Below are 26288 nucleotides of genomic sequence, written 5' to 3' on the forward strand. Positions count from 1 at the left end.
ACAGAAGCCTTTGGGTTTGAAGGCAAGCACTTCTCCCCTGCCCTCACTTCTCAACACATACCTAAATATGTGAACCAGACATACCAAGTTTATGGAATACAAACAAAATAGCTACCATTTATTGATGCTGGAGCCTCAAAGCCTGATGTTATGTACATTCAGGAAAGGAACTTCTTTCTCCCCAAGCTGTCCCCTGAGGTTGTTCTGTCAAAAACCACCACACATGCTGTGGTGCGGGCAGCAGCTGTGCAGGTATCTTCAGAGCTAAGCCCCCCAGTCCACAGCAGCAAATAAACAAGGGCAGAAGACTGCAGTGCATCAGAGACAATGGGATACAGTAAAGCAGGCAACAACAGAAGATAGGTAAGCTGCCACAAAACTACTCAGACATGCCAGTAATTAAGTGGTTTCTTTCTCCTCTTGTTAGAACCACACTGAATGGCAGGAAAACTTCATGCTCTGCATTTGTACAACCGGATTTCAGAGCCTCAAGTACTCTCTTGTTGGTGCTGGCACTTACCTTGGACCCTATTCACAGGGATGAGAGAATGCTGGATTTTGACCAGACATGTAAATTACTGAAGAATCCAATTTCTGAGTGAATCATGTTTTTTTTTTTTGTTTGTTTGATTGCTTTATTTATTTATTTATTTAAATTTTTTATTATTAAACATTTTTACTCACATTCATCAACCTGCTTTCCTATGATGCAGGAGATAAAACGATACTATGACATATTTACTCATATTTCAAAAAGAGCATGACTTCTGTTTGAAAAGATGACCTCACTATCCAGACAAGCATTTTCATCACTTCGCAACCATCCAATTTATCATTCACTACGTGGTTAATGGAATTTGTCTTCATTTGTCACCCAGTGCTATTTTCGGAGTGTAGCCACACGCTAACATCAATAATAAACATCTCAAATGCCATCACTTCTACAGCAGTTTTAATCAAAAGGTGGAAAACACTTCTCTAAGGACAATCTATGTAGTCCATTATTTGACTTGATTGAAAAACAAGTCATTACAAAAATGAATGTGATAATTACGTTTGAGATTGACCCGACATGGAAAATAGTAAGAAGAGTGAACATGGAGAATGTGGCTGTTGGCTGAGTTTTGAGCTTTTTGTTATTTCTGTTCATCAAATCCCTCTGCCCTCAGCCAAGACCTTGAGGATTTTATGTGTGCTGAGGTATGACATGCTGGTGTGAATAGAAGTTAATCCTTTAATGCTCCTAATGGCAGAACAAAACACCATGGAAAACAGTAACAATAGACGCAACCTGAGATTTTTAATCTTTTCTTTATTGATTGTTTTGCAAATACATAGTGGGACTTTGATGTATAGTTTGCAGAGCTTACAGTACAACTACGTTTTATATCATCATTCATTCTTCGCTTTTTCAGGGACAAAAGTCAATAAAATACAAAATGAATTAAGTCCAACATGATAACAGTAGAATCATCATCATCTTCAGGACAAAGAGCATCAGCTGTCCTTGTCTTGTGAAGTGCTGTGAAGCAGGCATAATATCAGTGATGTCCCAATACACCATAAACCTTCACGCATACCAGCTTTCTTACAGCCATGGAAGAGAAAGAGGGATGAGAATCTCTCATCCCCATAATACCCATCATCACAACTACTGCTCAGAGTATACCTTACCTACAAACCAGACTTGTGTCCACAGAGAAGGCAGTACTTTGGAGTGTTTTAATTTCTAATCCTACTTTACAAATCTCAATTTAAACAGCAGAATCAGAGCTTGTTGACTTTACAAATCTCAATTTAAACAGCAGAATCAGAGCTTGTTGTAATTAGCTTGTGCAGACACATGACATTTTCATAATACCAGTATTCTACCACAACATAATGTCTTCAAGATAAAAAATATGTGTGACATACAGATATTTGCACCACTGGAATATACTTAGAGTGCCTGTTTTCCTCACTTCCTTGGTCTTCAGCACCATATTGACTTTTGCCCTCTTGCATTATACTGGTGCAAATAAGAGTAGACACAAAATTCAAATATCTAGCATGTATGGCATTCTTCAAAGCACTCTTCCATGCTCTTGATGCAAGCTGAAGAGAAAGCATAACCTGTTGCACAGATCATAGCTGGTTATTCCCCACAACACCCCTGTGAGGTAGGAAGAAAAACATCCCCTTTTCTAGGAAACAAGACAGAGAGCACAGATGACAATATTCAAGGCAATACTTAGAGAATTGGAAAAGCTAAAATGTGGGAGTTCATGGCTCCTAATTCTTTGTGGCAGAAATCAAGGTCCTGAACTCCCAGACATTATCAGGTCATCAGTCTTTTTATAAGCCATATATTAAGGATAATTATGGCTTCTGTGCGTATGCCAGCAAAGCATAGTTCAATGGAAGAAGCAGCACATGCTTGATGCTGCCCTCAGACACTTCTCCCATGCCCTATATATGCCAATAAAGTATGCTGTAATTAACTAATCAGTACTATGACTAATATAACACAGGTAATTGCAATAGATCAATGCTTCATTTCTAGATTTCTTTACGACTTCCCCAGCTATTTAAATAATTTTATTTCTGGATAAGTTATTAAATCTCCTCCCCTGTACAATATTTTTTATATTCCCCTCTAAAAACACCACCCATTCTGGTTGATCTCTATGAGAGCTTTAAGTGACGATGGACAAGAAACTTTCAGGGAGCAGATCCATCCCCTTAAAGTAGCTCTTCACCCACCCTTGACCCTGAAGGCAAAGCTAGGCACATTTTGCTGTGTGCTGCATTGCAAGGGTCAGAACTGTCACTGACGTGTTGTTGTGGAGCGTGGCAGAGATCTCTTGGCTGCTCTGTCTGAAACCAAAAATGTTTCACAGATCTGAAAGTCACCTTTTTAATATAGAGACTTTTAATCTGCAAAACCTCTCTGAGTAGAATCACTTAGATCATTCCACAGCAGTAGAAACGGCCAAACATCGAGAAAATAACTTGTTTGGAATGAGGGTATATGCACAGGGGTATTAATAGAGAAAATATGAAAAATAAAGCTAGGTAAAAATGCTACTAATCCTGGATATTCTGGAGCACTTTGATCAATGTAGTTTCAGGTCTTGCATACAAATTAACAATCAAATCATTCGTATATGTTCAGTAATGAAATTAACATTTCTCATATAAGACATTTCTTTCTCGCATGTTTGGCATTAAGGTCTTGCCTACACATTTAGGCTATACAACAGCCATTAACACCTATAAGCTCAAGTCATACAGCTTAGTTATTACGGGAATACTTTTGTCTAATGTAAAGGTGCTTACAAAGGTATTTTGTTTATTCCTTTGTGAGAACAACAACATATTCTGGTATTGACAAGAGACTATCAAGGAACTGCTTAGAGTAATTATAACTAAATAAAAATAATTTCTCTAATCAGCAGTTTTACTGCTGTAAAACCCATGTGTGGGATAAGACAAATTTTATAACTGCCCCATGAAAAATTAGTATTTCTTATACAAGGTTACTAGTACAGTACAAAGGCTAGTACTGGAGTTAAAACTGCAGGAGTTTCATATCTGGTTCCCTAGAAATGTGTTACATTCCTTCCACACACACACTGAATACCTCATCCATCTAGTATCAAAATTCCCTTCTACACCATATCCCAACACTGCTTATCACATTTATGATAGGCATATCTATATAATTCTTTGTGCATATACATTTTACATATTTTTCAGTCACTTAATTTCCTTCTATCAAACATCAAACATCAAATATATATCAGGAATTATTTTCACTAAAGTGTTTTAAGCATTCCTGTTTAGATGAATGATGGAAACTATCATACCTGGAAAGAACACTGTAAAAGAACACTGTATTTTAACAGATGCAGGCTTCCAGTATTTCTAATCAATTAATGCTCTGTATAATGAAGATCCGTTGTGCTAATCTGGGATGTGAGATCCGATGCTGTCATAACTGTGTTGCTTGCTTGCAAAAACCATTGGTTTGTAGTTAGAACAGGGAAAGATCTTTACCAAATAGCAGAACCAGTATGAGAGAATGACTTTTCATATTGATTGTCTCACGGTGTGCATTCTAGTTATCATGAGTTTGGGTTCCAAACTCTCTAACTTTTGCTGATGCCTTGATTCTGAAGTGGTGCAAACTTACTGCTTTGTATTCCCTTCAGAAGCAATCTTCCAAATGCCCACAGCATTCTCCTCCCATATGTAACACTGGAAGGGCAGACCTCACTCCAGAAACAGCCTTCATTTGCCTTTGAATGGAGGTAGGGAGGAGAAGGATTATATCTGAAGAGTAAGAGCAGTTCGTGTAGGACAACTGTAAAGCTATCAGTTGTTTGCAGGGGAATGGAAACATCTTTTTATCTTCCTCCTGCAAACTAGCCCCATTCTGGCTTGTACAATTTAAACAGAAGGGGTGAGAGTTGGACTGTGGGTGGTGCATGGCATCTTAACACCAACAGACACTGTTGAAGCAGCAGACACATTCAGGGCTAAGGGCCCAACTGATACAAACAGTTTTGTCACAGACTCATTAAAAGGTTCAGGAAAAGGGAAGTCCATATTCCTGATGGCTCTCTAAAGATGCATGCATTTGCTATACACCACTCCAGAAGAAAGACACCTTACAGGAAAAGAAACATATTAGTAAATGCTGTAGTTAAAGAGCAACAGAGTGATTTGTAACTTGAGCAACATCAGCAAAAGCAGAGGCAATTGTAAGTTTGCATGGTCATTTCCTGAATCTGTGTAAAAAAAATATTATTTGGCAGAGAGACTAAAAGGCATTTTTTGGACAATGTTCACTAACATTTTAGTATAACATTATTTGAAATTTAGGGAATAAATTCACCCTTCTATTAAAATTGGTAATGCTATGAAAGTAAAATTCCGTTTAGGCTGATAGTCACGGCCTGAGTTTAACTATCTGGAAACTACTTACAAAGCCCTTAAAAAAAAAAAAAAAAAAAGGAAAATTGCAAAACAGTCATCGATTTTTCTTCACTGAGCTCCCATTTGGAAACAAGCCTTCTGGCAATTGAAGCCCAGACTGAGCTGCAGGTTTAAATCTGCCTCATAGGTATCAGTTTTGGCGAAACCTATCAAGAAGGAGGGAAAAAACAGAATAGTTAACATACAGATATAGCAGTACAACCCACAGTTCCCTTCCACCTTTATTAACAATTTGCCACTGAAGAATAGAGACACTGTATTTATTTAAACCCATATATTTGCTGCATTTCAGAAAAACACCGCCACCACTAAATTTCTGATGCAGAAGTACAAGATGCATGTAGTGCTACTACTCAGCCTCTAAATTTCATTTACTTGGAGTTGGGTTATTGATTTAAGAATGCAAGCAGATTAATCCTGGAGAGCTGAACCTGCACTTGCCCCTGCTAACTGTGTGGTCTTTGTGGAGGGCTTCCAGTGCCAGCAGAACGGATAGCTGAGCTCAGCTGAAGCAGCAACTCTTACAACACTTAGGATGGTGTGTGAACATCTCAAGAACAGGCCATGGCTTTGTTAATATACTGGACCATAAAAGGCCATAGTTTGTGCAGAGTGGGGCACTGCTTGCCATGAACAGCAATAACAGAGGTAGCTGGAGATGGGCTGGTGCTTCAGCCTTCACCTTGTCCACTTGCATTCACTCACCAATACACTGAATGATGCACAGGCAACAGCGCAAATGATATTTAATACCTGCCTGAACCACCACATCAGTATTAAAACAAGCATGCCAAGGAATCCTAAACTAGTATTTTCCTTTCTTTGCTCAGCTGCTAAGTTCATCCTGCTTTTTCCTCCCAACACACCTGGAGATGGGATGCTGTGTGTCAATGGTAGATCTGCACAGCAGTAGTCAACCAAAGTTGTGGAACATGCGTATTAGCAGGCAGTGTACAATCAAATGTATACACATTCTATATACCTACATTATAATATATGTGTAATGTACATATAGTTCAATACTTCTAATTTTAACTGTTATTAAATTTTAAAGTCACCTTCTTCCATTCACATTTAATTTCATGTCAGGACTCTCATATATTCTATTGTTTTAATTCTATGCAGTCATAAAATCCATTAGTTGTATTATAAGATATCCAGTAGACCAAAAATAAAACATATTAAGCCTAAATAGGGAAGTCGGTGAAGACAGAAGGTATAAATGGGAGTAATGCAGAGAAGAGTTCAGAGCAAAGAAAAGCATTGGTTAACAACCATTTGAACCACGACTACAGATCTACATAACACCCTGAGGAAAACCTCTCCGCAGAAACTCCAAGACTCATTAAATATATCCTGTTCCCAGCCTTATTTAAATGCCCTAGGATGAAGATCAAAAACAATTTGTGTGATCTTACTCTTTCTGGAGGAAAGAAAGTACCACAGATATGTGGCTCCTTGTTGGTTAGCGTGTCCCACTGAAACATCACATACTGCACTCCTTCTGCCTCCTTATCCCACCTTTTTCACTTAGTAGTACTGAATAAGCTAACTTACAAAAGAGCAATATATATGGGCCTTTTCCAAGCACAGGGAAGGCTGTATTTCCAAACATATAGGACTGTATTTCCTATACCAGTTTGATTTCTAAGTTATCCTTCCTCCAGCCACAAAATGTCACTGCCTATAACTTTATGAGAACAGTGACTGAGAAATGCTTAATTTGTGAAGAATGTGTTTAATATGTCAAATGTTAATGACATGTTTTCAGTAGATGTAATCTGTTCATTGATTTTGAAAGTTCTGTGTGAACAAGGATAATAAAAAGATTTAACAGCTATAGGTGCAAAGGAGCTAGAAAAAATAAACATTCCTGAGCTAGTTCCAGACATACTTCAACATTTCCAACTCAAAGTGGGTATGCACCTCACTTTATCTGGGCCAGTTTCTGCCTCACCTAGGGATGGTGCTACTGCGATAAAATAAAAAACTGGAGGATGAAGACAGCGCCATTAAAATCTGTACCCTACAAATAAAAACAAAAGGCAATTAATGGAGGAGATTGCTGTTTTTCTGCTAGATTTTGGTACCATCAAAGCTTCAAATGTTTTACAATTCAATGAGTATATTACATTAAATGTAATGTCTGCACTTTTGATGTAAACAGCTGTCATTTGTGTTTACCACTACTCCTGTCTGAAAGGGTCTGATCCCCAGGAGTGCAGAAGTACCATTGTGCCTGCTGAACAGAGGTGGCAAGAGCCCAGCACCACTAAGAACTGGATGCAATTAGAAATGTTTGCTCTAAATAAATGTGATTAAATGAGCAGAAAAATGCTAACATAAAGAAAGGGATGTTATGGGCTTGAAAAACAATAAATAATCAAGTCTGAAATACAGAAAGCCTCCTGAATCTGCTACTTTAAATCCCAGCAGACTCAGTCAATTCGGTATCACTCTGCTAGCAGCACAGCATTTGATAAGGGCTGAATGCGCTTGACAAAGACTATTTCACAGTACACAGATGCATAGTTGCTACTTTCCTGCAGTACATCCTAAGCAACACATTTTCAATGTTATTTCACTTACAGGAAGAACAGCTGATCTTGGAAGCTCCAACAGGCTTTGCTAATGTTGAACAGGCAGTACTGGGAGCTGCTTGCCTTTGCAGTCTGGTATGCAGCCCCAGATCTGCTAAGAGGAAGACCCTAGCTGAGGACACATGGCCTCAGGGACTCCCTAGAATTCAAGCTTGTTGACTTCCTGATTTCCAGCCCCAAACAACACTTTTCAGCTACACTGACATCTCTATGCTGATTTCATTATGTTTATTTACAGCAAGCAGCTCCTTCAAGGGCTGATTCTGAATGATGCTAAGTCCCAGCAACTTCTAATGATCTCATCAGGAGTATGAAAGCAAGTTATTGTGCAGAGCAGAGAAGAGAAGCATTGTTAGCATAACTGTTAAAATAATAAAAGTAGCTTATACATTATTAACTCTTAATTATTTGAAATTGCAGATAAATGCAAACCATATTTCTAACATCTGCTTTTGTAGGAAAATCTGTTCCTACTGTGAGTTCTGTATTGGGGATGACTGATAAGGAAAAAACACAATATCCATTTAAAAATGGATTCAATCCTTCCCATTTCCTCAAAGTAAAATATATTTCCAGAAACTAAAGCAATGTCCTCTGGTATTTTGCACTCACTGGCTTGAGCTTAGACAGTCAATTATTTTTAAACATACACTAGTCAAATACTGTTCAAGTACCTAATTTTTCCTTTGTCCTAGCAGATGCTTTTCCTAAAATCTGCATTATCTTTTAAGAATCTTCTTTTGTAAAACTGAGCTCTCAGATTATATTTAAAAAAAAGATTTTTTTATCTCTGTTTTATTTCAGGTTAAGCAGACTTACCCTGATGATCTTTACAATGATTTTTACAACTGCAAAAGTATGGTTTCTCAGTCTGTTCTTTCATGGTCTCATCAAAGCTATAAACCAGTACAAGCCAAAACAGATTACCTGCCAAAGTAACCTATATGCTAGGCAGCAACAAATATGATTTAAGCGCATGAGATAAGCCAACACTTTGTCTTCACAGTGCAGTAAAATTGAGGTTGAATCGTTTATTTTGGATATGATGCCAGTCTAAAATCAAGATTGTTGACTCTAAATCCTTTTTTCTTTGTCATTTTCATGTTGCAAATGTCCTTTAGGTGATGTTTTCCCAAATAAGCAGGCTGTGAAAATGGGAATGTATAGCCAAATGTGTCTCAAAAGCCACAAAGACTATAAAGCTCTCCTCTCCCAAAGAGAAGTAGCTTGCACAGGGAGAGATAGTCATATATGAAGGCGGAGTCATTCCTGAAATTCTCACTAGTAACAAACAGAGAGATATGCTAAATTTAGCTCAGATCGTTTTATGCATTCACTGAAAAGCTGCAAGAAAAGTCTTAGCTCCTCTTTTTCCACCTATTAGTCCTGTTACAAACTACTAAAACATATGAGAAAATCTCACTTACCCCGCCCCCCCCAGCTTTTACTATAGCTTTACAGTATCACTGAAGTTCCTTGTCATCAATATAGACAAGATACATCATTCAGTGGACATAATCGCAAGCACAACTGTTACTCTTGCAAAGAAGCTTTAGGCAGAGTCTTGAAATTTGGAAAAACAGACCAAGGATACTACTTTCTAAACAACTGGCTACCACAGTGCTCAAATCTCTTTATTTTCCCAACTTCAAAATTAAGTGAGGGAGCTATAGATGTTCACTGTGTATGAGAATCAGGCCCTCAAGGGTCGAACATCATGCAACAGTGACCCAGTCTTACTGTCACTTATGCCAATATCAGTTTTGCTGAGGATTTCAATCAGACGAGGAGGACTGGGTCACCATAACCTAGAAACATGCTCAGTGGAAACAAAGAAAGATGAAAGGAAAAGAGAAAAGGCAGAAAGAAAGAAAATAGGAGAAAGGAAGAGCTACTGTTCTTCCGTGCCATGACTTTGATAAACAAATCATGTTAGTTCACTCCTTCCATTTGCAGAGCTGTGGAGATTAAAGGAGTTTTTAAGGAGCTACCAACCAGAATGCAAAGTCAACCTATGCACATACTCAGGCAGAGGTCAGCACAGTACATGGTTTGCAAGAGTTTATGGAAGCCGCATGCTCTCAAGATAAATATATTAAAGTGCATAAACCAAGCAGCATCTACATTTTTCATGCCCACAGATCCTTTAGTGCAGCTCATGATTTCATGCATGACCAAGGCAGCTGTACAAAGCAGACTGCACTAGAGTTTGTCTTCATGAACCGGGAAATGGGGTGGCACTGAAGAATTCCTTCCAGAACCTGGTCTGATAGATCCCAGAGACACAGGCAGCACTATACCTCTCATCAAGTGCTAACCCAAGGATCCAAAATTTATACTGCTCTTTTGTAACATTTACAGGAAAGTACTAATGGGATAGTGGGTGGCGTTAATCTTCTCTTTGGTCCTAATAGTCTTAGCAGTCTTTGGTCCGCTAATAGTCCTAACAAAAATTTATTTGAACTCATTGGTCCCCATTTCTTCCATTGCCTTCAACATAGGCTCCTGGAGTTTACAGCAGGTAATACATACTCAATTAAACATATACATATGTAACTATATATTTAGGCCAACTGAACCAAAAAGAAACCAACTCCTTCCAAACAAACAGGTTTGGAACATGTAAGGGATGGTGTCTTCTGATAGAAAAGTACTTTCCTGTAGTTTCAGTCTATTGAAATGGTTACTAAACACGACACTTTTCAAATCCAGCCCCAAATTAATCCTCAAATTAAATATATTATATAATTTTATATAATAGATTGCCACAGACACAAATCTACAAGGTCATTTTTATGCTTTGGTATTGGGTGCTAGCTGTTTGAGAGGTTGATCAGCTGAAGAAAAAGAAGCCCTGATACTGACATTTTAAAAAATGTATCATTTTTTTTTTTCCAAAATCATAGACCGGAGCTGAATGAATAATTTCTTTTGCACACAGAAGTGCTAAATATAGAAGCTTGCTACTACTGTAAAGTAAAAAAATAAAAATGACTTCCACAAAATGTTACATAGAAAATGAATAATAGAGCAAAGTGATTTTGTAGCAATTTCCTGCACTCTGCAGTTGCAGGTCACTCATGTTTAACAGAACATTTCTTATTTCCAGATAAATGAATATTTTCTTACAAGTGAACAGCTTTTTATTTAAAATATTTAAAACTCCACAAGGAAAGCATACGCCATCATATTTGGTTGTCAAAAGTGTTCTCTAATGGACATGGAATGAAATAAATTCCACGTGTTCATTACTCAGAATATTTTAATTATTGCCAATTGTATGTTCAAAGCCTTAATAACAAACTCTCACGTAACAACTGTTCTTCTATCTTGCAATTACGTGCCCTAGCCCTGCCTCTCTTAACTCTGTGAAGAGTACTACACTTCACTACCAAAAAGGATACTACTCTTCATACCAAATATTTCTAAACCATTTTTACAGCACACAAGGTATACTGTCAGACTCGATGTCCTCACCAAAAGAGGTCTGGATGACCTGCCCCATCTTTACAATGCAGAAGAAAACGCTTTGTGATATCCATGCAGGAGAAAGCCACGACAAAACTGCATTTGTTATTGGCTATACCTACAGAATCAGTTACACTCTAGTACACTACATTTTTCCATTAACAAGCCAGTTTTGTGTTAGCATTAAATATGACTTAAAACAGAATGTGAAGGTAAAATTGCAGTGGGTTTATGGATTAAGAACGAGGCACTGGAAAAGGAAAGATGTTCAGCAAAAGAAACAGTTCGGCATCCCACTAAAACATGAGCTTTGAGGTGTCCCTGTCTGTGGCAGTTGGTTGGAACTAGTTATCTTTAAGGTCCCTTCCAACCCAAACCATTCTGTGATTCTATGATTCTATGATTTAATTGATTGGCAGTAGTAACTAGGGTAGATGCATGTATGTAGTGATTCCTGTTGAGAAGACTCACAGCCCCACCTAAATATAACATGAAAACTTAAAATTAGAGAATTAGTAAACTTTGACAGTGGAAGTACAAATATTCAACCACCGTTCAGACTCCCTTTTCAAAGTATTCAGGGAACTGAACTTCCCTTTCTACATTGCCCTTTTTACTCCTAGCTATTCCTGTATATTCCTGTATCTTTTCTGTTGTTTTTTGTTTGTTTGTTTGTTTTTCCACCTGGATTCTAACACCATTACCTAATATAATCATATTAGGTTAGCCTTAAAATATTCCGATATCCTGTAAACTCTCTTCCTGGGTAAATCTACCCATGCCTCACCTTTAAAGAAGAAACTTACTGTACCTACAAGTCTTCATGGGAAGATTATTTGTGAATACTCATTCAGACACCAGAGTATATTTGCTTGGGAATATATTTGTATATATTTGTGAAATTACTTACTGCAAAGTCACAGCCAGTGCTTTTCTTGATGTCATCCACTGACAGTCCTTCCCAGATTTCCACAAGGGTGAGCCCCTTCTTTTTGTCCACATCAAACACAGCCTGTCAGGTTCAAATAGCACACAATTAAATTTTTTAATGTATATAAAAGAAGGAGGAAGTGAGTATTGATACTGTACAAATTAATGTTCTGAAAAGAGTTACTTCAGTAACAAATTATGCTGTTAAAAACTGGTTTTTAACTGGTTTTTATGAACAATAATGATTTCTGCAGCATTTATCTGTACCTAAAAGAATCTAAAGTATAAGATACGTTAATTTTGTGGAAAAATGTGCAACTGTTCTTTGCTGTATGAAATAAAGACTGCGCCTCCTGCTCCAACCTGGCACACAGGAAAGGGCTGAGATATTCTCTGCTGCAACACAATGTCTACCAAGAGATCATAAAAGAAAATAGGGAAAGCCATTGTCTCCCTTGCCCTTCTGTTTTGTTTTTAGGCCAGCAGAGAGGTACAGGGTGGTTGATCACCTTATTGGATGAGCTTCTCCAATAGCTATTAAACACTCAGTTCTAATTTTAGTATTTTCAGAAGCTAGCAATGAACAAAAAGGTTTCTTTTTTTTATTTTCAATAGCAAGCTTGGGAAGAAGTGGCTGAAGGAGCAAAGGCTATTCTTTCTGATGTCTTCACAAGACATGCTTTACACTTCCGAGGCTCACAAACACATCAAATAAGAACACCTGTAAAACAGCATGCACTGTAATGGTGCCTGCCAGAGGTAAGTATATAGGTTGCAATTTAGTTGCCAGGGAAACTATAAGGTCTATATTAATTTTTCTAAAATGCAATCAGTAGAAAAAGTCCAGTGATGATTGAAATGGGAGTGAAAATGAAGTCTTATGAACCCACAGAAGTGTGCTGAAGCTCAATAGGCCTCTGGGCATATGGGATTGATTTATGGCTTCACTAAGTGTAAATCACATCTGACAAATTTGGTGGCCCTCTAAAACAGGGTTACAGCATTGGTGGATAAGGGAAAATCAACTAATGTCACCTACATGGACTTGAGCAAAGCATTTGACACTGTCCTGTATGATATTCCTGTCTCTAAACTGGAGAGACATTGATTTGAAAGATGGACATCTCAGTGGATAAAGGACTGGCCTGATGATCACGTTCAATGAGTTACAGTAAATGCTCAATATCCAGGTGGAGACCAGTGATGAGCAATGTCACTGAGGAGTCAGTATTGGGACCAGCACTACTTTATCGTTGGTGGTGACATAAAGGGTGGGATTGAGTGCACCCTTAGCCAGTTTGCCAATGACACCAAGCTGTGTGGTGTGGTTGATAATGGATGCCACCCTGAAGAACACTGATAAGCTTCAGAGGTGGGCCCATGAGAACCTCACAAAGTTCAACAAGACCAAGGACAAGGTCTTGCACCTGGGCTAGGGCAAACCCAAACACAAAGACAGGCTGGGAGCACTCGCTGAGAGTAGCCCTATGGAGAAGGACTTGGGGGTTCTGGTGGATAAAAAGTTCAACTTAACATGAGCCAGCAGCATGCACCTGCAGCCCAGAAGGCCAACTGTATTCTGGGCTGCATCAAAAGCATCGTGGCCAGCAGGGTGAGGGAGGTGATTCACCCCCTCTGCTCTGCCCTCACAAGGCCTCACCTGGAGTCCTGCACTTAGCTCTGGGGCCCCCAGCACAAGAAACATGTGGAACTGTTGGACTGAATCCAGAGGAGGGCCATGAGGATGACAAGAGGGCTGGAGCATCTATCCTATGAAGAACAGCTGAGAAGGCCTTATACCAGTTTTCCAAGTCCACAAAGGGGGCCTGCAGGAAATCTGGAGAGGAACTTTCTACAAAGGCGTGTAGCAATAGGACAAGGAGCAATGTCTCTAAACTAAAAGAGGATATATTTAGATTATTCATGAGGAAGAAGTGCTTTACTGTGAGGTTGGTAAAGCACTGGCACTGGCTTCCCAGAGAAGCAGTGGATATCCCATTCCTGGCAGTGCTCAAGGCCAGGCTGGATTGGGCTCTGGGCAACCTGGTCTGGTGGAAGGTGTCCCTGCCCATGGTGGGAGTTAGAACTAGGTGATATTTAAGTTCCTTTCCAACCCAAACCATTCTCTGGGACTGAAATAGCTCTTCTGAGTTTTAAAAGAGAGGCTGGGTGTAAGGAACATCCATACTAGGAAGTTAGAGCAGAAACAGTTTAGAATACAATCTAAGTACTGTTGTACATTTGTGTCATCTTTTAATAAAACAGACAGATTTGATGAGTGGTGACTCAGAAAATTTCTGCATGTTGTTTATTTTCTGTCAGCCTTTATTCAGTTCATTTTTTTGTACCTTACATTTGTACGTGGCCAGTTAGTAGAAAACTGCATTATAACTTGCCCGTTTTCACTTAGTTTCCCTTCCTTAGTGGAGGAAAACTTTAAGTGACAGTAGCAATATACCACTGGGTAAAAATAAATTCTATATCCACACCTTTGAAGTATTCTACTTAGCATGACAGATGGCTCACAGAGGGACTACACTAAGCCTTTAAAAATGTAAACATTGATAATAAAGGGAGTATGATTACAGCAAGAATCCCAAGTCACTTATCCTCTGCTGAAAAGATCCACTAATGTACTTTGAGCATCGGTAATATCAGATGCTCACCAGGACTTGGACAGTAAATTGCTTCAAAAGTGGAATCAAGTAAGGACAAAAGAATTAAAGCCCTGCTTCAGCTACAGGTCATATTTCTCTGAAAGTCTGTAGTACACACCAAGGAAGATACTAATCGTCTGACATGTATGTGCTATAGAACCGTTGCCCTGTATGTATATTTGAAGAAAATGCGTATTTCAGGATTTGCACCTCATGAGGCAAATTTTCAAGTATACTTTGGGAAAAATAAGCAGATATATACTTTGCATACTTCTCATGGATGGCATTTTTCTTCTGAAGGTGTCTAAGAACATCATCTGGTATACTTGATGTCAGTGGTGAGAGATTTAAAACAAAAAATGAGCCACCAGGTCTCTGAAATTGAACTCCAAGGGAATTTTTAGCCTTCACTGGTCACAGCTACTGAACATATTATTCACTTTTATTAAGCTTTACTGCTTTTACTGAGTTGCGCTTCTTCAGAATAGAGGAGCAAAGTATTGACAAGAAAAGTACTTTACCTTCTCTGTAATGATGCGGTTTACACATTGCTTCCCAGTAAGTGGTAAATTGCATTTTTCCAAGATTTTATGGACATTGCCCTGTGTTAAACAATATACAGACAAATGTTAATTTTAAAAAACAATGCAACTAACTCAGAATGCAAATATGTACTTGAAAATCACAGCTTGTAGGCATTGAGTGTTACTGACACATTCACTGTATTCAGAATACTCTCTGAATTCATTTCTATGGCAGATTATACCGCTGGCAATTTGGGACAGTTTCCCAAAACCCTAGATATGGGAAGATGACGGATAGGAGTCTTACTGCGTCACTGAGTGGGTGGTGTTTAGAACTTCTGGATACTTCTGATTAATGATTTGCAATGTGAGGATAAGATACACATGGGACCTCAATGATGACATATAAAGGACAAAAATTAGACAAAAAATGACATTGTGGGCATGACAGTTCTGTCTTATACTTTACTATGAACAGTATGTGCAGGATCAGACATACACACAGGCATTTCAAATCCCTAGGGCTCAAGTGCCCAGTCGTGCTTTGAAACTAGTAAATGGAGTTTCTTTTCCCACATTCAATTCCCATTTCTTCCATCTCTCCAGGAAAGCACAGAAGCACACTAAGAGGTGAGTGAGATATACTCATCTCTCTACAGGTACCTTAAAGGAGGCTGTAGCAAGGTGGGGTTTGTTCTCCCACGTGCCTGGTGACAGGACAAGGGGGAATGGGCTAAAGTTGCACCAGGGGAGGTTTAAGTTGGGTGTTAGGAAGAACTTCTTTACTGGAAGGGTTGTTAGACATTGGAACAGGCTGCCCAGGGAAGTGGTGGAGTCACCATCCCTGAAGGTCTTTAAAAGACGTTTAGATGTAGAGCTTAGGGATATGGTTTAGTGGGGACTGTTAGTGTTAGGTCAGAGGTTGGACTCGATGATCTCGAGGTCTCTTCCAACCTAGAAATTCTGTGATCTTCAAGTACTACAGAAAAGTTACATTTTATTTATTTTAGACAGAACAAATTAGCCTGCATGTATGGCAGAAAAGAATGTATGTAAAGAAAACAGGATTTACTCTACAGCATTTCCTTTTTTAGGGTATCAAACAGCAGCTACTCTAAATACCGGGAAAAATATTACCTAATGAAAAACATAGCTTCTGTCACAAAGTTGGCTGTGTAAGGTTTGGATGGCAGGGTTTTCTTTTCTTTTCCCTCTTTTTTTTTTTTTTTTTAATAGTTCACAAATGGCTTTAGATCTTTCTAAATCTGCAATAGCTCCAAATGGATACGATAAAGATAAATTACTATGTTTTTAGTGAGGATTTTGTGAGCATTATACACACGCAGCATTAAGTGCATATTTTCCCCATTATTATATGTGTTCTTCCTCTAATTATCAATTTTCAATTGTGCATTTCAAAACTCTTGGAGTATTGCATTTAACTATCTGAATGCAATACTTTTTAAATTTACAATCATCAATTTTCCTTAAGGCTTAATATAAATTGGGGAACCATATCTCAGCCAGTTTGATTCCCAAGTGATAACAAAAGGAGCAGTCTATGTGCTTTTCAATTTATCTTTTTCAGTGAAGAACTATTTTTTCATTATAATTATAATTTTACTGGCAAGATCCACATCTGGTATCAAGGCAACTACTTTGATGAAACTTGATCACTCTTTAAAAAAATGACAACTTGTGATGGTATGTTACTTTCAATTGATCAACTTTTGTCTATCGTAAGGGCATTCCTGCACATTTTTCTCAAGAGCCAAGGTTAACCTGCACTATCTGTAGTATCCTCAGTAACATATCAGGTGTAATTCTAAGGAATTGCAGTATCTCTTCTTGGTGTCCAGTTGAGACTGAAATAAAATGAATTTGAAGAGCTGACAGCCTGAATGGCTCATGTGACCCTAGGAACTGATATGTTCCAGCTTTTTAACAGAAGAGCTGAACATTACTGTATTACCAGTTACCATGAAAAGTGACTTTTGGAACTCATCCATCAGGACACTATCAGAATGGGAATCCAAATAGAATTGCATTTTTTTTTCCTGTCTGAATTTATACAGGATTTGCTCAGATAAAGGAAGAAAAGACTGTCATGTAGATATCCAAAGTCTTATGGTGTTTCAGTCTGCTTTCTCTAAATTCTGTTACTGAAGAACCAAAAATGCCCATAATTTTCCAAATACATCAAAAATCAAAACTATTCACAATGACAGAAAAGTTTTCAATTCAGTGCTCTTACGTTTCAGCCACGTCCAAGTCACATGTTTAAAACTAGTTTCCATTCTATTTTTTGAATGATGTAGACAACTCATTTCAAAACATGAAACAATCACCAGCCATTATTTTATTATGTTTTGCAAAACATGTCAATAATGGGGGGTGAAGGACTTTTATTTCTCTTAGGCAGTATATAGCCAAATGGGCACAGGTGCGCAGTGACTGTTCAGAGACTAAATAACAACTCAACATTCTATTAATGTTCTTCACAGTTACAAACAAAAAAAAAAGCAATTTAGCAAAAAATACATTAAGAACTTTCATAACAAATTAGACTCAAGACCATTTGCCAAGTGGCTCACAGTGGCCTAAGCACATAGAACAAAAATAGAGCCACCCCTCAATAAGTATGCCCTTCTGGTTCCTGAGATGCTGTGACATATACATTTCTTGAGCTAGAGACTGCTTCTGGTCAATGCTATTTAATTGTCACTGATGAACTTGAATTCTTAAAACGGTTTAATACCTTTCATATATATTCCATATGTTGAGCTCCTATATCATCCTGCCAAAGATTCACAACTTCATTAGTTGGCTGTGAAAAATACTTCTTGCTGTTTGAGACGTGCTTACTGCTCTTTTCAGTTGGCTACCCTTATTTCTTTTGTAAGGCAGTGACTAGCCATCTTGCATCCCTGTCTTTATTGTTTTATACAGTTCTATGCTACCCTGCCTCAATGACATTTCTTAAAATGAATTATTCCACAAAAGTAATTTAAGTCATTTTTCTCCTGTATTTTTCAGTTTTAATTTAATATAAACATTTAGTAATTAAAAATTTAAACACTTTAGGGCAAAGGGTGATTAGTTTTATTTTTAAATAAAGGAAAATTAAGTACTGTTTTGAATGTGAAGACAGGTGATAGTTTCACCCCCATAAGTAAGTGTAAATTGTATTTTGCATGCATTGCAAGGACTCAGCCTATTGCTGTCTTTGAAAACTGCAAAATGCATACTCAAAGGAGTACACTCTTAGAAAAATGTATTTTAATGTTTAAGAAGCTGCCACTATTATAAGAACACTTGAAGGGGATTAAAAGATCCTTTACAACATGACAGATCAGACAAAACTAACTGCAAGATCTACCTATTGCTGCAATTCTTGAATGTGTTCATTGAAGGTACTGCATATATCCCGTAGCCTTCCACTGTATTTCAGGCCATCGAGTCTTGACTCCTGTTGATTTACAGAAGGCTTTGGTGTCTAATGATAGATTTCTTATTATTTACTTGGAAAAATAAGATGACAAAAATGTCCCTAATCTAAAAAGCCAGCAGACATAACAGATTCTGACAGTTCACGCACACATTTTCACTTTGTAGCACAATGGGCTCTGAGGAGGAGGAAAGAGGGCTCCTCTGATGCTTACATATGGATGAAATAACAGTTTGAGAAACCCTTTGTGGTAAAGAAATAAAAAGGTGTAAATATAAGATCAGCTCTGTAAGAAGCAGTCACCTCAACAGAAGACTTCTGACTTTCAGAACTGGTGTCACAGGTGCTATATTTGCTTGTTCATCACCTCCCTGCCTTTCCAAGGAGCATATTAAAAGCTGTAAAAGCAGATTCTGATTTTTGAACGCTAGGTTTCTATACTTCATCTCTTGTCCATTTTTGGACAAACAAGAAGCAGCCCCAAAAGAGGACAGGTAAGAAAGAGCACTAAGAATACTGGGAGCCTTCCATTAAAATAAGGATAAAATTGAAAAATCACCTATGTAGATTAGTTTTGCAGTGCCTTCTTACAAAAGCAGAAGAAATAATTTATGAAAGCCTGTAATAGGCTTTCTAAAAGTGCACACCAGGCACCCCATGAATATAAAAGGCCTGCCTTATGTATATGTATACCAAAATAAATAAGTCTATGCCTGAATTGTTTATACATGTAAGAGTGAACCTGTGTTCCTATCTTTTTAAGTTTCAGTGTTCCTATTGACTAAAAACAACAATTAAACAACTTCCAAACATTGTACTGACAAAAGAGTTTGGTAATAGTGCTATTAAGAGATAAATTGTCATAAATAATTACAGCGTGTGGACTCTGACCCTTGACTGGATTCTACAGTAACTTGAAGTCTAGCATAAATATTCATTCAAATGACATTAATACCTGGAGTATGTGTCTGCGCAAATGGATAATTACACATTCAATTAGGTGGGGGAGGGGGATGCAGTCAGGATGCTTTGCACTTTTATTTATTTACACATGTGCACACAATAACTATTGGGTCAAACCCAGTCCTGCTGCTTAGAATGTGCTACTTGAGGACACAACTTAGTGTAAATAGTCCAATTTCAAAAAAAAAAAAAAAAAAAAAGTTGAAAAAACATGGAAAATGAAGATTCATTCCCTAAATCACATTAAAAAAAAAAAAAAAAAAAAACACACACAACCCCACAATCATTAATATATTTAGCTTATCATGCAAATCCCTTATGAATTCTGGCAGGAATATTGATCTTAAATACACACAGCTAATTTTTATTGCAGACACATGACAAAATAGGAATAACAAGCACAGAAATAAAACAGGAAGTTAATTTTTAAACATTTGTTTTAGTTCTCCAAGAATAGAAGATTTTGTCCTTTGGCTCATTTTTCTCTGTTTGGACAGTCCCACTCTAGAAGTTTCAATTGACAAGTTTCCTATGACCTTCTGTAGGAGACTGCTTATTTCTGTAAGTCTCCCTCCATAAAGTCATCTCTAGATTAACCTCTAGCAGTGTAATATGAAATAGTGGTGTAATATGAAAGGCAGCTTGCATTGTATCATGCCAAAAAGATCTGTTTTATCAACTGTCAGTACCAATATGACTGACAGCTTCAAAGGTAAATATCTATCCATCATAACAAATATTTAGCCATGGGGAACCTCATTTCTCAAATTATTCTGAGGTAAAGAGTAAAATCTCTAGGGTAGCATCTACTGTAGCTCTGGCAATTACCACTCTCATTAAATATGCATGAAGCAACTAAAAAATGTGTGCAGCTTTTAAATATCAAATTAATATTTCATTTTTCCATGGTGAATGATTCACTTACAAGAGGCAAGGAACCATACTAACAACCTATCCTCCTGTTGTATCCCCCTCAGCAGCATTTGACAGCAAAACTGTCAAATCCTCACAAAGTGACAGAAGAAGTATGAATGTAAGAAGTCGTCTTTATTATTATTATTCTTTTCTAGCTACAGCACGAGACTTACATAGAAAGAAGTGGCACCTTACCTTGGCTGAGTGTTCCATGGTGACAACAACTTTGGTCTGGGCACTGGATACCAGGTCCATGGCACCCCCCATTCCTTTCACCATTTTACCCTAAAACGAGATTTTAAATAGAAATGTAACATTTCTACTAAAATGAAAAACAAACAAACAAACAAACACAGAAAGAACATATTGTCTGCAACAACAGAATAAGGTATTTATCTTTTTCCTGTGTAGAAAACCCACATTATTCATGACCACTGTACTCAAACACTACCAGAGCTTCCCCTAAGAGGAAACAGTTGTCTCATCTTAGGGTCTATGTGATGCAAATAGGAGGAGAACAATGAGTTTCCACTGCCATGGACCCACTGCCAAGGACCCACTGCCCTGTGAGGCGTCCTGGGTGTAACTTACACCTGAACAGTGACAGGGGGAGCCCTGATGCTGATGAGCAATTAAGCCAGTTCCAACGGTTCTAATACTGTAAAAACAAAGTGTTCATTCTCACAATGTTTGAAATCTCATTGTCTCAAAAGTAAATAACTGATTTTAAATGTAACAACAAGAACATCAGAGCAGTCTCCACCTGCCAGTTCAGAAAGACATTGCTTGTATCACTAGATAAGCATAAACCATTCTTTTTATTCCATTCCAGGTGCATTTGGATGTCATTTCAGAACAGGGGCAATAAATGAGTTTGAACCAGTACTCACTTCTGTTTGTCCTTCAAGCCAAGAAATGCATTGTGCCTTTGTGACTCACGCTTTTTTTTAAAGAGTGTCACAATTGCACCTGTCATCACAACAGCTGTATTATGGCTTGGTGTTCTGCTTTTCATAATGCTGTGGCATTCAACCCCTGACTGCTTCCAACATCTTAAACTGAAGACGTCTGATCTTGGAAGGTAAGCAGCAAGGCTTGCTTGGCTTGCCAAGCTCAACAAACTTCTGATATGCAATGACCTTGAGTACAATCTTCTACTAGTACGAGGAGTCATTTTTGGACAACAAGCACCAGAGTCCCACCCCAAAACCACAAGGTAACAACTTCATGTGTCACTCCTGGGCTGCTGGGGAGGGGACCTGCATGATAGGTAAAGTTAGCAGGAAACACGAGGCAAGGAATTTTGGAGATTAAAATCAACTATTTTGTCTCAAATATTTTGTATTCATTCTGTTTCAGCTGCTTGTTATCTGTCATTAAAATCAATGAAGTACAGAAATATATTGCATTCTGTTTTATTTTAGGCCTAAAATGATATGGTTAAACAACTTGGAAACTTCCTAGCATAAAGCTTTTCTCTTATCCTTTTGTTTATTAGCTATGTAGTTCGGTACCATCAGCAGCTATGGCCCATGACACAGAACACATGGAAGAAACTTGCCTCATTAAGCTGTCAGGACAGCAATTTATTGAAAACCTCTTCATCATAATGAAGGCAATACACATAAAAAAAAAAAAAGTTTCGTACAGTGAAGAATAAATCATATCTTCCTTTATCTATAAACAAGCCCTTTTGATTTTCTTATATCAGTAATATTAATTACATTAACACTCCTATTAAATATTTTTTTGCAAACATGAGCCTTAAAGAGATGACAGGATTTATCTCTGTATTTGGCTTCCTGGCACAGCTCTGATCATTCTCAAACCCACCTTGAAATACAAAGCTCTTACAGAGACCGCGGTGACTTCTCATCAGCCTGCCAGAGGGTCACTGACAAGATAATGCAGAGTAGCTGAAGACAACATATTATCTCCCCAGTAACTCAAAATAAGTTTGCATCAAGAATTATGCTATCAACACTCCTACCCTGGCAACACCATTAGTTCACTTTTCAGGACTCTTAGTTCTATTATCCAGTAAAGAGCTACAGCAATTAGGAAACATCTGAAGAAATAGCTGCAGATAAAGGGCAATGACAAATGTACTGCTGAAGAAGCTGTCATAGAGGACTCTGACAAGAGATTTCATTCCTTCATGTACATGGGAATAGGAAAAACCAAGTAGAGTTGAAAAGAAGGACTTGAGGGCCTTCAAATCACTCTATCTGTTGTTGTTCAGGCAAACATTCTTATCACTGCAGGGTGACTGGTAGGTAAAGTAAATTACTTAAGCATTATCTCCAAACAGCCGAGCATGCTTTTATTTTGAGGAATATTCAAGGGATAAGAGCCTTACATTATTCTCACTGCAGCTACCAAACTCCCATTAAGTGCCCTGTCCTGCACACCATATTAGGACGGGGCCAGCTGCATTCTAAATTTGAATTAAAACACTCCAGTCAAAAATGTGATTCCCAAAAGACATCTTGTTTCTTTTTGCTTAAGAGAAACATGCAGACCAAAACAGTTTTGGTATTTATAAACACTGCACATTTCCAAGCAATAAGCAATTTGTTTCTTTTGAATTTTAATAGCATATATAATTGCCTCTGTCAAAAGTCCAGCTTTTATTCCAATTCTTTACATGTATAAAGGCAGTCTGCCATAGAAAAACATATTCACTTCCTGGAGACTGCCTGCAACCACCAACACTGATGTAAAATCTCTGATAACAGCTAGGTTGGCTTGACAATGTTCAACACTAACTGGGTTGAGAGCTATACATTTCACTTTAAAAAAGTAGAGATCATTTTTATTTATTTTTGATTGAACAGGCCAAGTTACAGATGGTAATTATTTTTTTTGCTCTTGTCAACTTGGTAAGGCATTTAATCACAATGTTAATAACCTACATGGTGCTCACTTGTTTTAGGTAACTCATTAAAAAAAATATTTCAAATAAGGAATGACTGAAGTGCATTTGCAAGTTTCCTGCTCCTTCTAAGCATGCTAAGGCCCAGCCTTTGCATGTTTGTTTTTCCAAAAGATGAGCTTTTTAAGTTCCCAAACACAGTAGTGCTGCTCGCTTAAGAAACCAGAAGGAAAGACTTAGTTTACTGGCCGTGCTTCAAACTATTAGTGCCCTATTAAAAAAAAAAAAAAAAAAAAAAAAAAAAAAAGATGTCTACTTCACCAGCAAGAGCTTGAAGTGAGCAGAAAATGTGTTTTGAATTTGCCATGTGCTTCCTGAAAGGCCAAGCATTGGGAATACTTATAAATAGGGTAACACAGAAGGCAGAAACAAGCTCACAGTTCCCTTGCAGCTATATTGTTCAAATCATTAGTTAAAAGGTCCAGTTTGCAAGGAGGAATTCTGCCTTTTGCATCATGCTCCTTCTTAGCAGTTCTTGCTACATCTCAGACCAAATAATCTTCAGGTGCAAAAGGAGGACAGTCATGCACCTGATGGATTTTTATTTGTTTATTTCAATGATATTCAGCAATTTTGCTTTGTGACAGAGATTTTAAAAAAATGGAAGGGGGAATTTATTTGATTACTATAGTGATGGGTCATTTTAAAGAAAATATTATAGAAGGCTACATATTTTCTCATTTGATGTCTTCATATCTGAACAACATTTGGGTGGTCAAAATATGATGTTAAAGAGCCTGAGAAAGTCATTCAGCTTAATAGTAATTCCTAAGCATTGGTTGATCAGATGGAGGCAATCTATAGGATTCCAACAGAAACTTGTGAGTACTCCAAAGCAGGTGAGACAGTCAAGAATTTTTTCAAGAGAATGAAGTTTTTCTACAATGATGCTGCAAGAAAGATACTAGAGGAAGCAGGTAACAGCATTTATATGGAAAGAAAGCAGCATTTATATCGAAAATCTAAACAGACTAAAGCAAGGTAACTGAAACAAAATAAAATGTTTCAGGAGCCTTTCAAACACTATTAAAGTCTTGAACCCTTCCTGTTGTCCTGCATTTTTCCTCTGCATTCCTGGCAGCAAGAACTATTTTTCCATAGTTGAATTCTATAGCTACTCCCAACATCATAGGATAAAAGGCATCTGAATTGGTATGGTTAAGTTAAAAGAAAATTATCTTTTGAGACAAACAGATATCCCATTAGCAGTGCAGCAAAATAGATGTTAATGATGTGTTCAAGAAAAAGTAAAAACTTACCAGTGCTAAATGCAGAGTTTTAAAGATGAGAAAACAGATGGAAATAAAAGCTCGAATAATTCCATTTAAAATTTAATATCAAAGGAGAGGTAAGGTGAAAATGTTTCACTTTGAAAAGGAACTGAGCCATCTCCCTGTCCATGTTGCCAGCTGACCTAATAATGTACTAAACAAGCAGGATTTAGTGAGAAGTTTTTCTTTCTGTCCATTAAGTAGAAGTAAGAATACATGTACCTCACACGTTGCTCAAAATTAGTAAAATATCTGTTGTAAAAAGCTTAAATGAGATTATGAATACAGAATTACTCCATCACCACCGCCAGTGGTGCTAGTACTGCAGTCAAAGGATAAACCCCTTCTGCTCTGCCCTTCTCCTCAGTAGTACTTCTGGACTCCTAACACACGTTAGTTGCACTTGTCTTCCTCTCCTTGTGGATACTGTCTGTCTTCACAGATGTGGTGGCTTCAAGTGACATGCACAGGTCATCAGAGCCACATGCAATATCTAAAAAGTATCTCAACAGCTGCTGTGGGTGTAGATTTTTATTTATTTATTTATTTGTTTGTTTGTTTGCATACTAGCAGACACCTTAGATTTGCACCAAAAAATAAATAAATAAAAAAAAAATATATCAATCAGCAGGTAACAAAAATACATATGCACAAATCTATTCTAAGTAAATAGAATGTAGATCACAATCCTTTGCCCATTGCTAATGGCCTTGTGTTTAAAGGAAAGGCAGGCTTATAGTTGATTATAAAATGATAGCCACAACTCATCCTGTATTTCATTTTTCATTTCTTCAGCAAAAAAGACTAGATGAAGACTATCAAGAGAGACAGAGAAAGCTGAACATGAAATATTCTGAATGCCAACTATGACAGCTAGATTAGATTTTACTGAGTATGACTGAATAAACATTACCAAGAAAATCCAGGAAATCATTAATGGGATTTGATTGGTGTGGGCAACAGAATAACAGTGCAGAGTTAATACTAGCTGAATGCAATAAATGGAGCCCAGCCCAAATGCACAACAGGTTGAAGATCATATACATATTTATATTTTAAGAGTGTCCAAAATAATATTTTAATTCTAGGGCTTACCCATTCTGAAAATGACCTGATTTTCATGAATGCTGACTAGATATATCCTAACATATGCAATGAACAGCAAAATTTTAAAGTACAAGTTCTGAAAGGATGGAATACAGACTCTTGAGTTACTCATAATACTTGGCAAAATTTATTAATAAATTTGCACTAAAATGTAGCATACACAAGTGCAGTAACTATATTTGTATTTTACTTTCCATGAGCAGAAAATTAAGATAGCAAGGGATATATGCAAAGAAAGTTAGTCAAATTTTGCTCATTTATTTTCCTGTAAAGCTAACATGAAATAACTGTTGGCAACAGTTTCAAATGATTGAGAGAAATTCAAATGAATTGCATCTGAAGAGCACCTCAAAACAGTCTGTGACATGCTTCATTGAAATGGATTGGCTTTATAATGATTAATGTTATTTCAGTGTAATGGGGCAGTTAAACCTTCCATTTACGTTTGCATTCCATTCCCCAAGCACGCAGCATACTGTGCAATAATTAA

At 37.5% G+C, this 26288-nt stretch overlaps 1 protein-coding gene across 1 annotated transcript in view; it reads right to left on the bottom strand.

Annotated features, from left to right (window-relative positions):
- Window positions 1-1292: 1292 nt before the first annotated feature.
- Window positions 1293-26288, bottom strand: part of OXCT1 (3-oxoacid CoA-transferase 1) — an 87180-nt gene continuing 62184 nt past the window's right edge. Inside the window, exons 14-17 of the mRNA XM_068668078.1 lie at window positions 20681-20770; window positions 15157-15237; window positions 11959-12060; window positions 1293-5126 (exon numbers count right to left, since the gene is read on the bottom strand). Coding sequence (XP_068524179.1) covers window positions 5091-5126; window positions 11959-12060; window positions 15157-15237; window positions 20681-20770 — 309 coding nt within the window. The 3' untranslated portion in view covers window positions 1293-5090. The remainder of the gene's footprint in view (window positions 5127-11958; window positions 12061-15156; window positions 15238-20680; window positions 20771-26288) is intronic.

This window comes from Anas acuta, chromosome Z (genome assembly GCF_963932015.1).
Source record: "Anas acuta chromosome Z, bAnaAcu1.1, whole genome shotgun sequence".
Classification (NCBI taxonomy): Eukaryota; Metazoa; Chordata; class Aves; order Anseriformes; family Anatidae; genus Anas; species Anas acuta.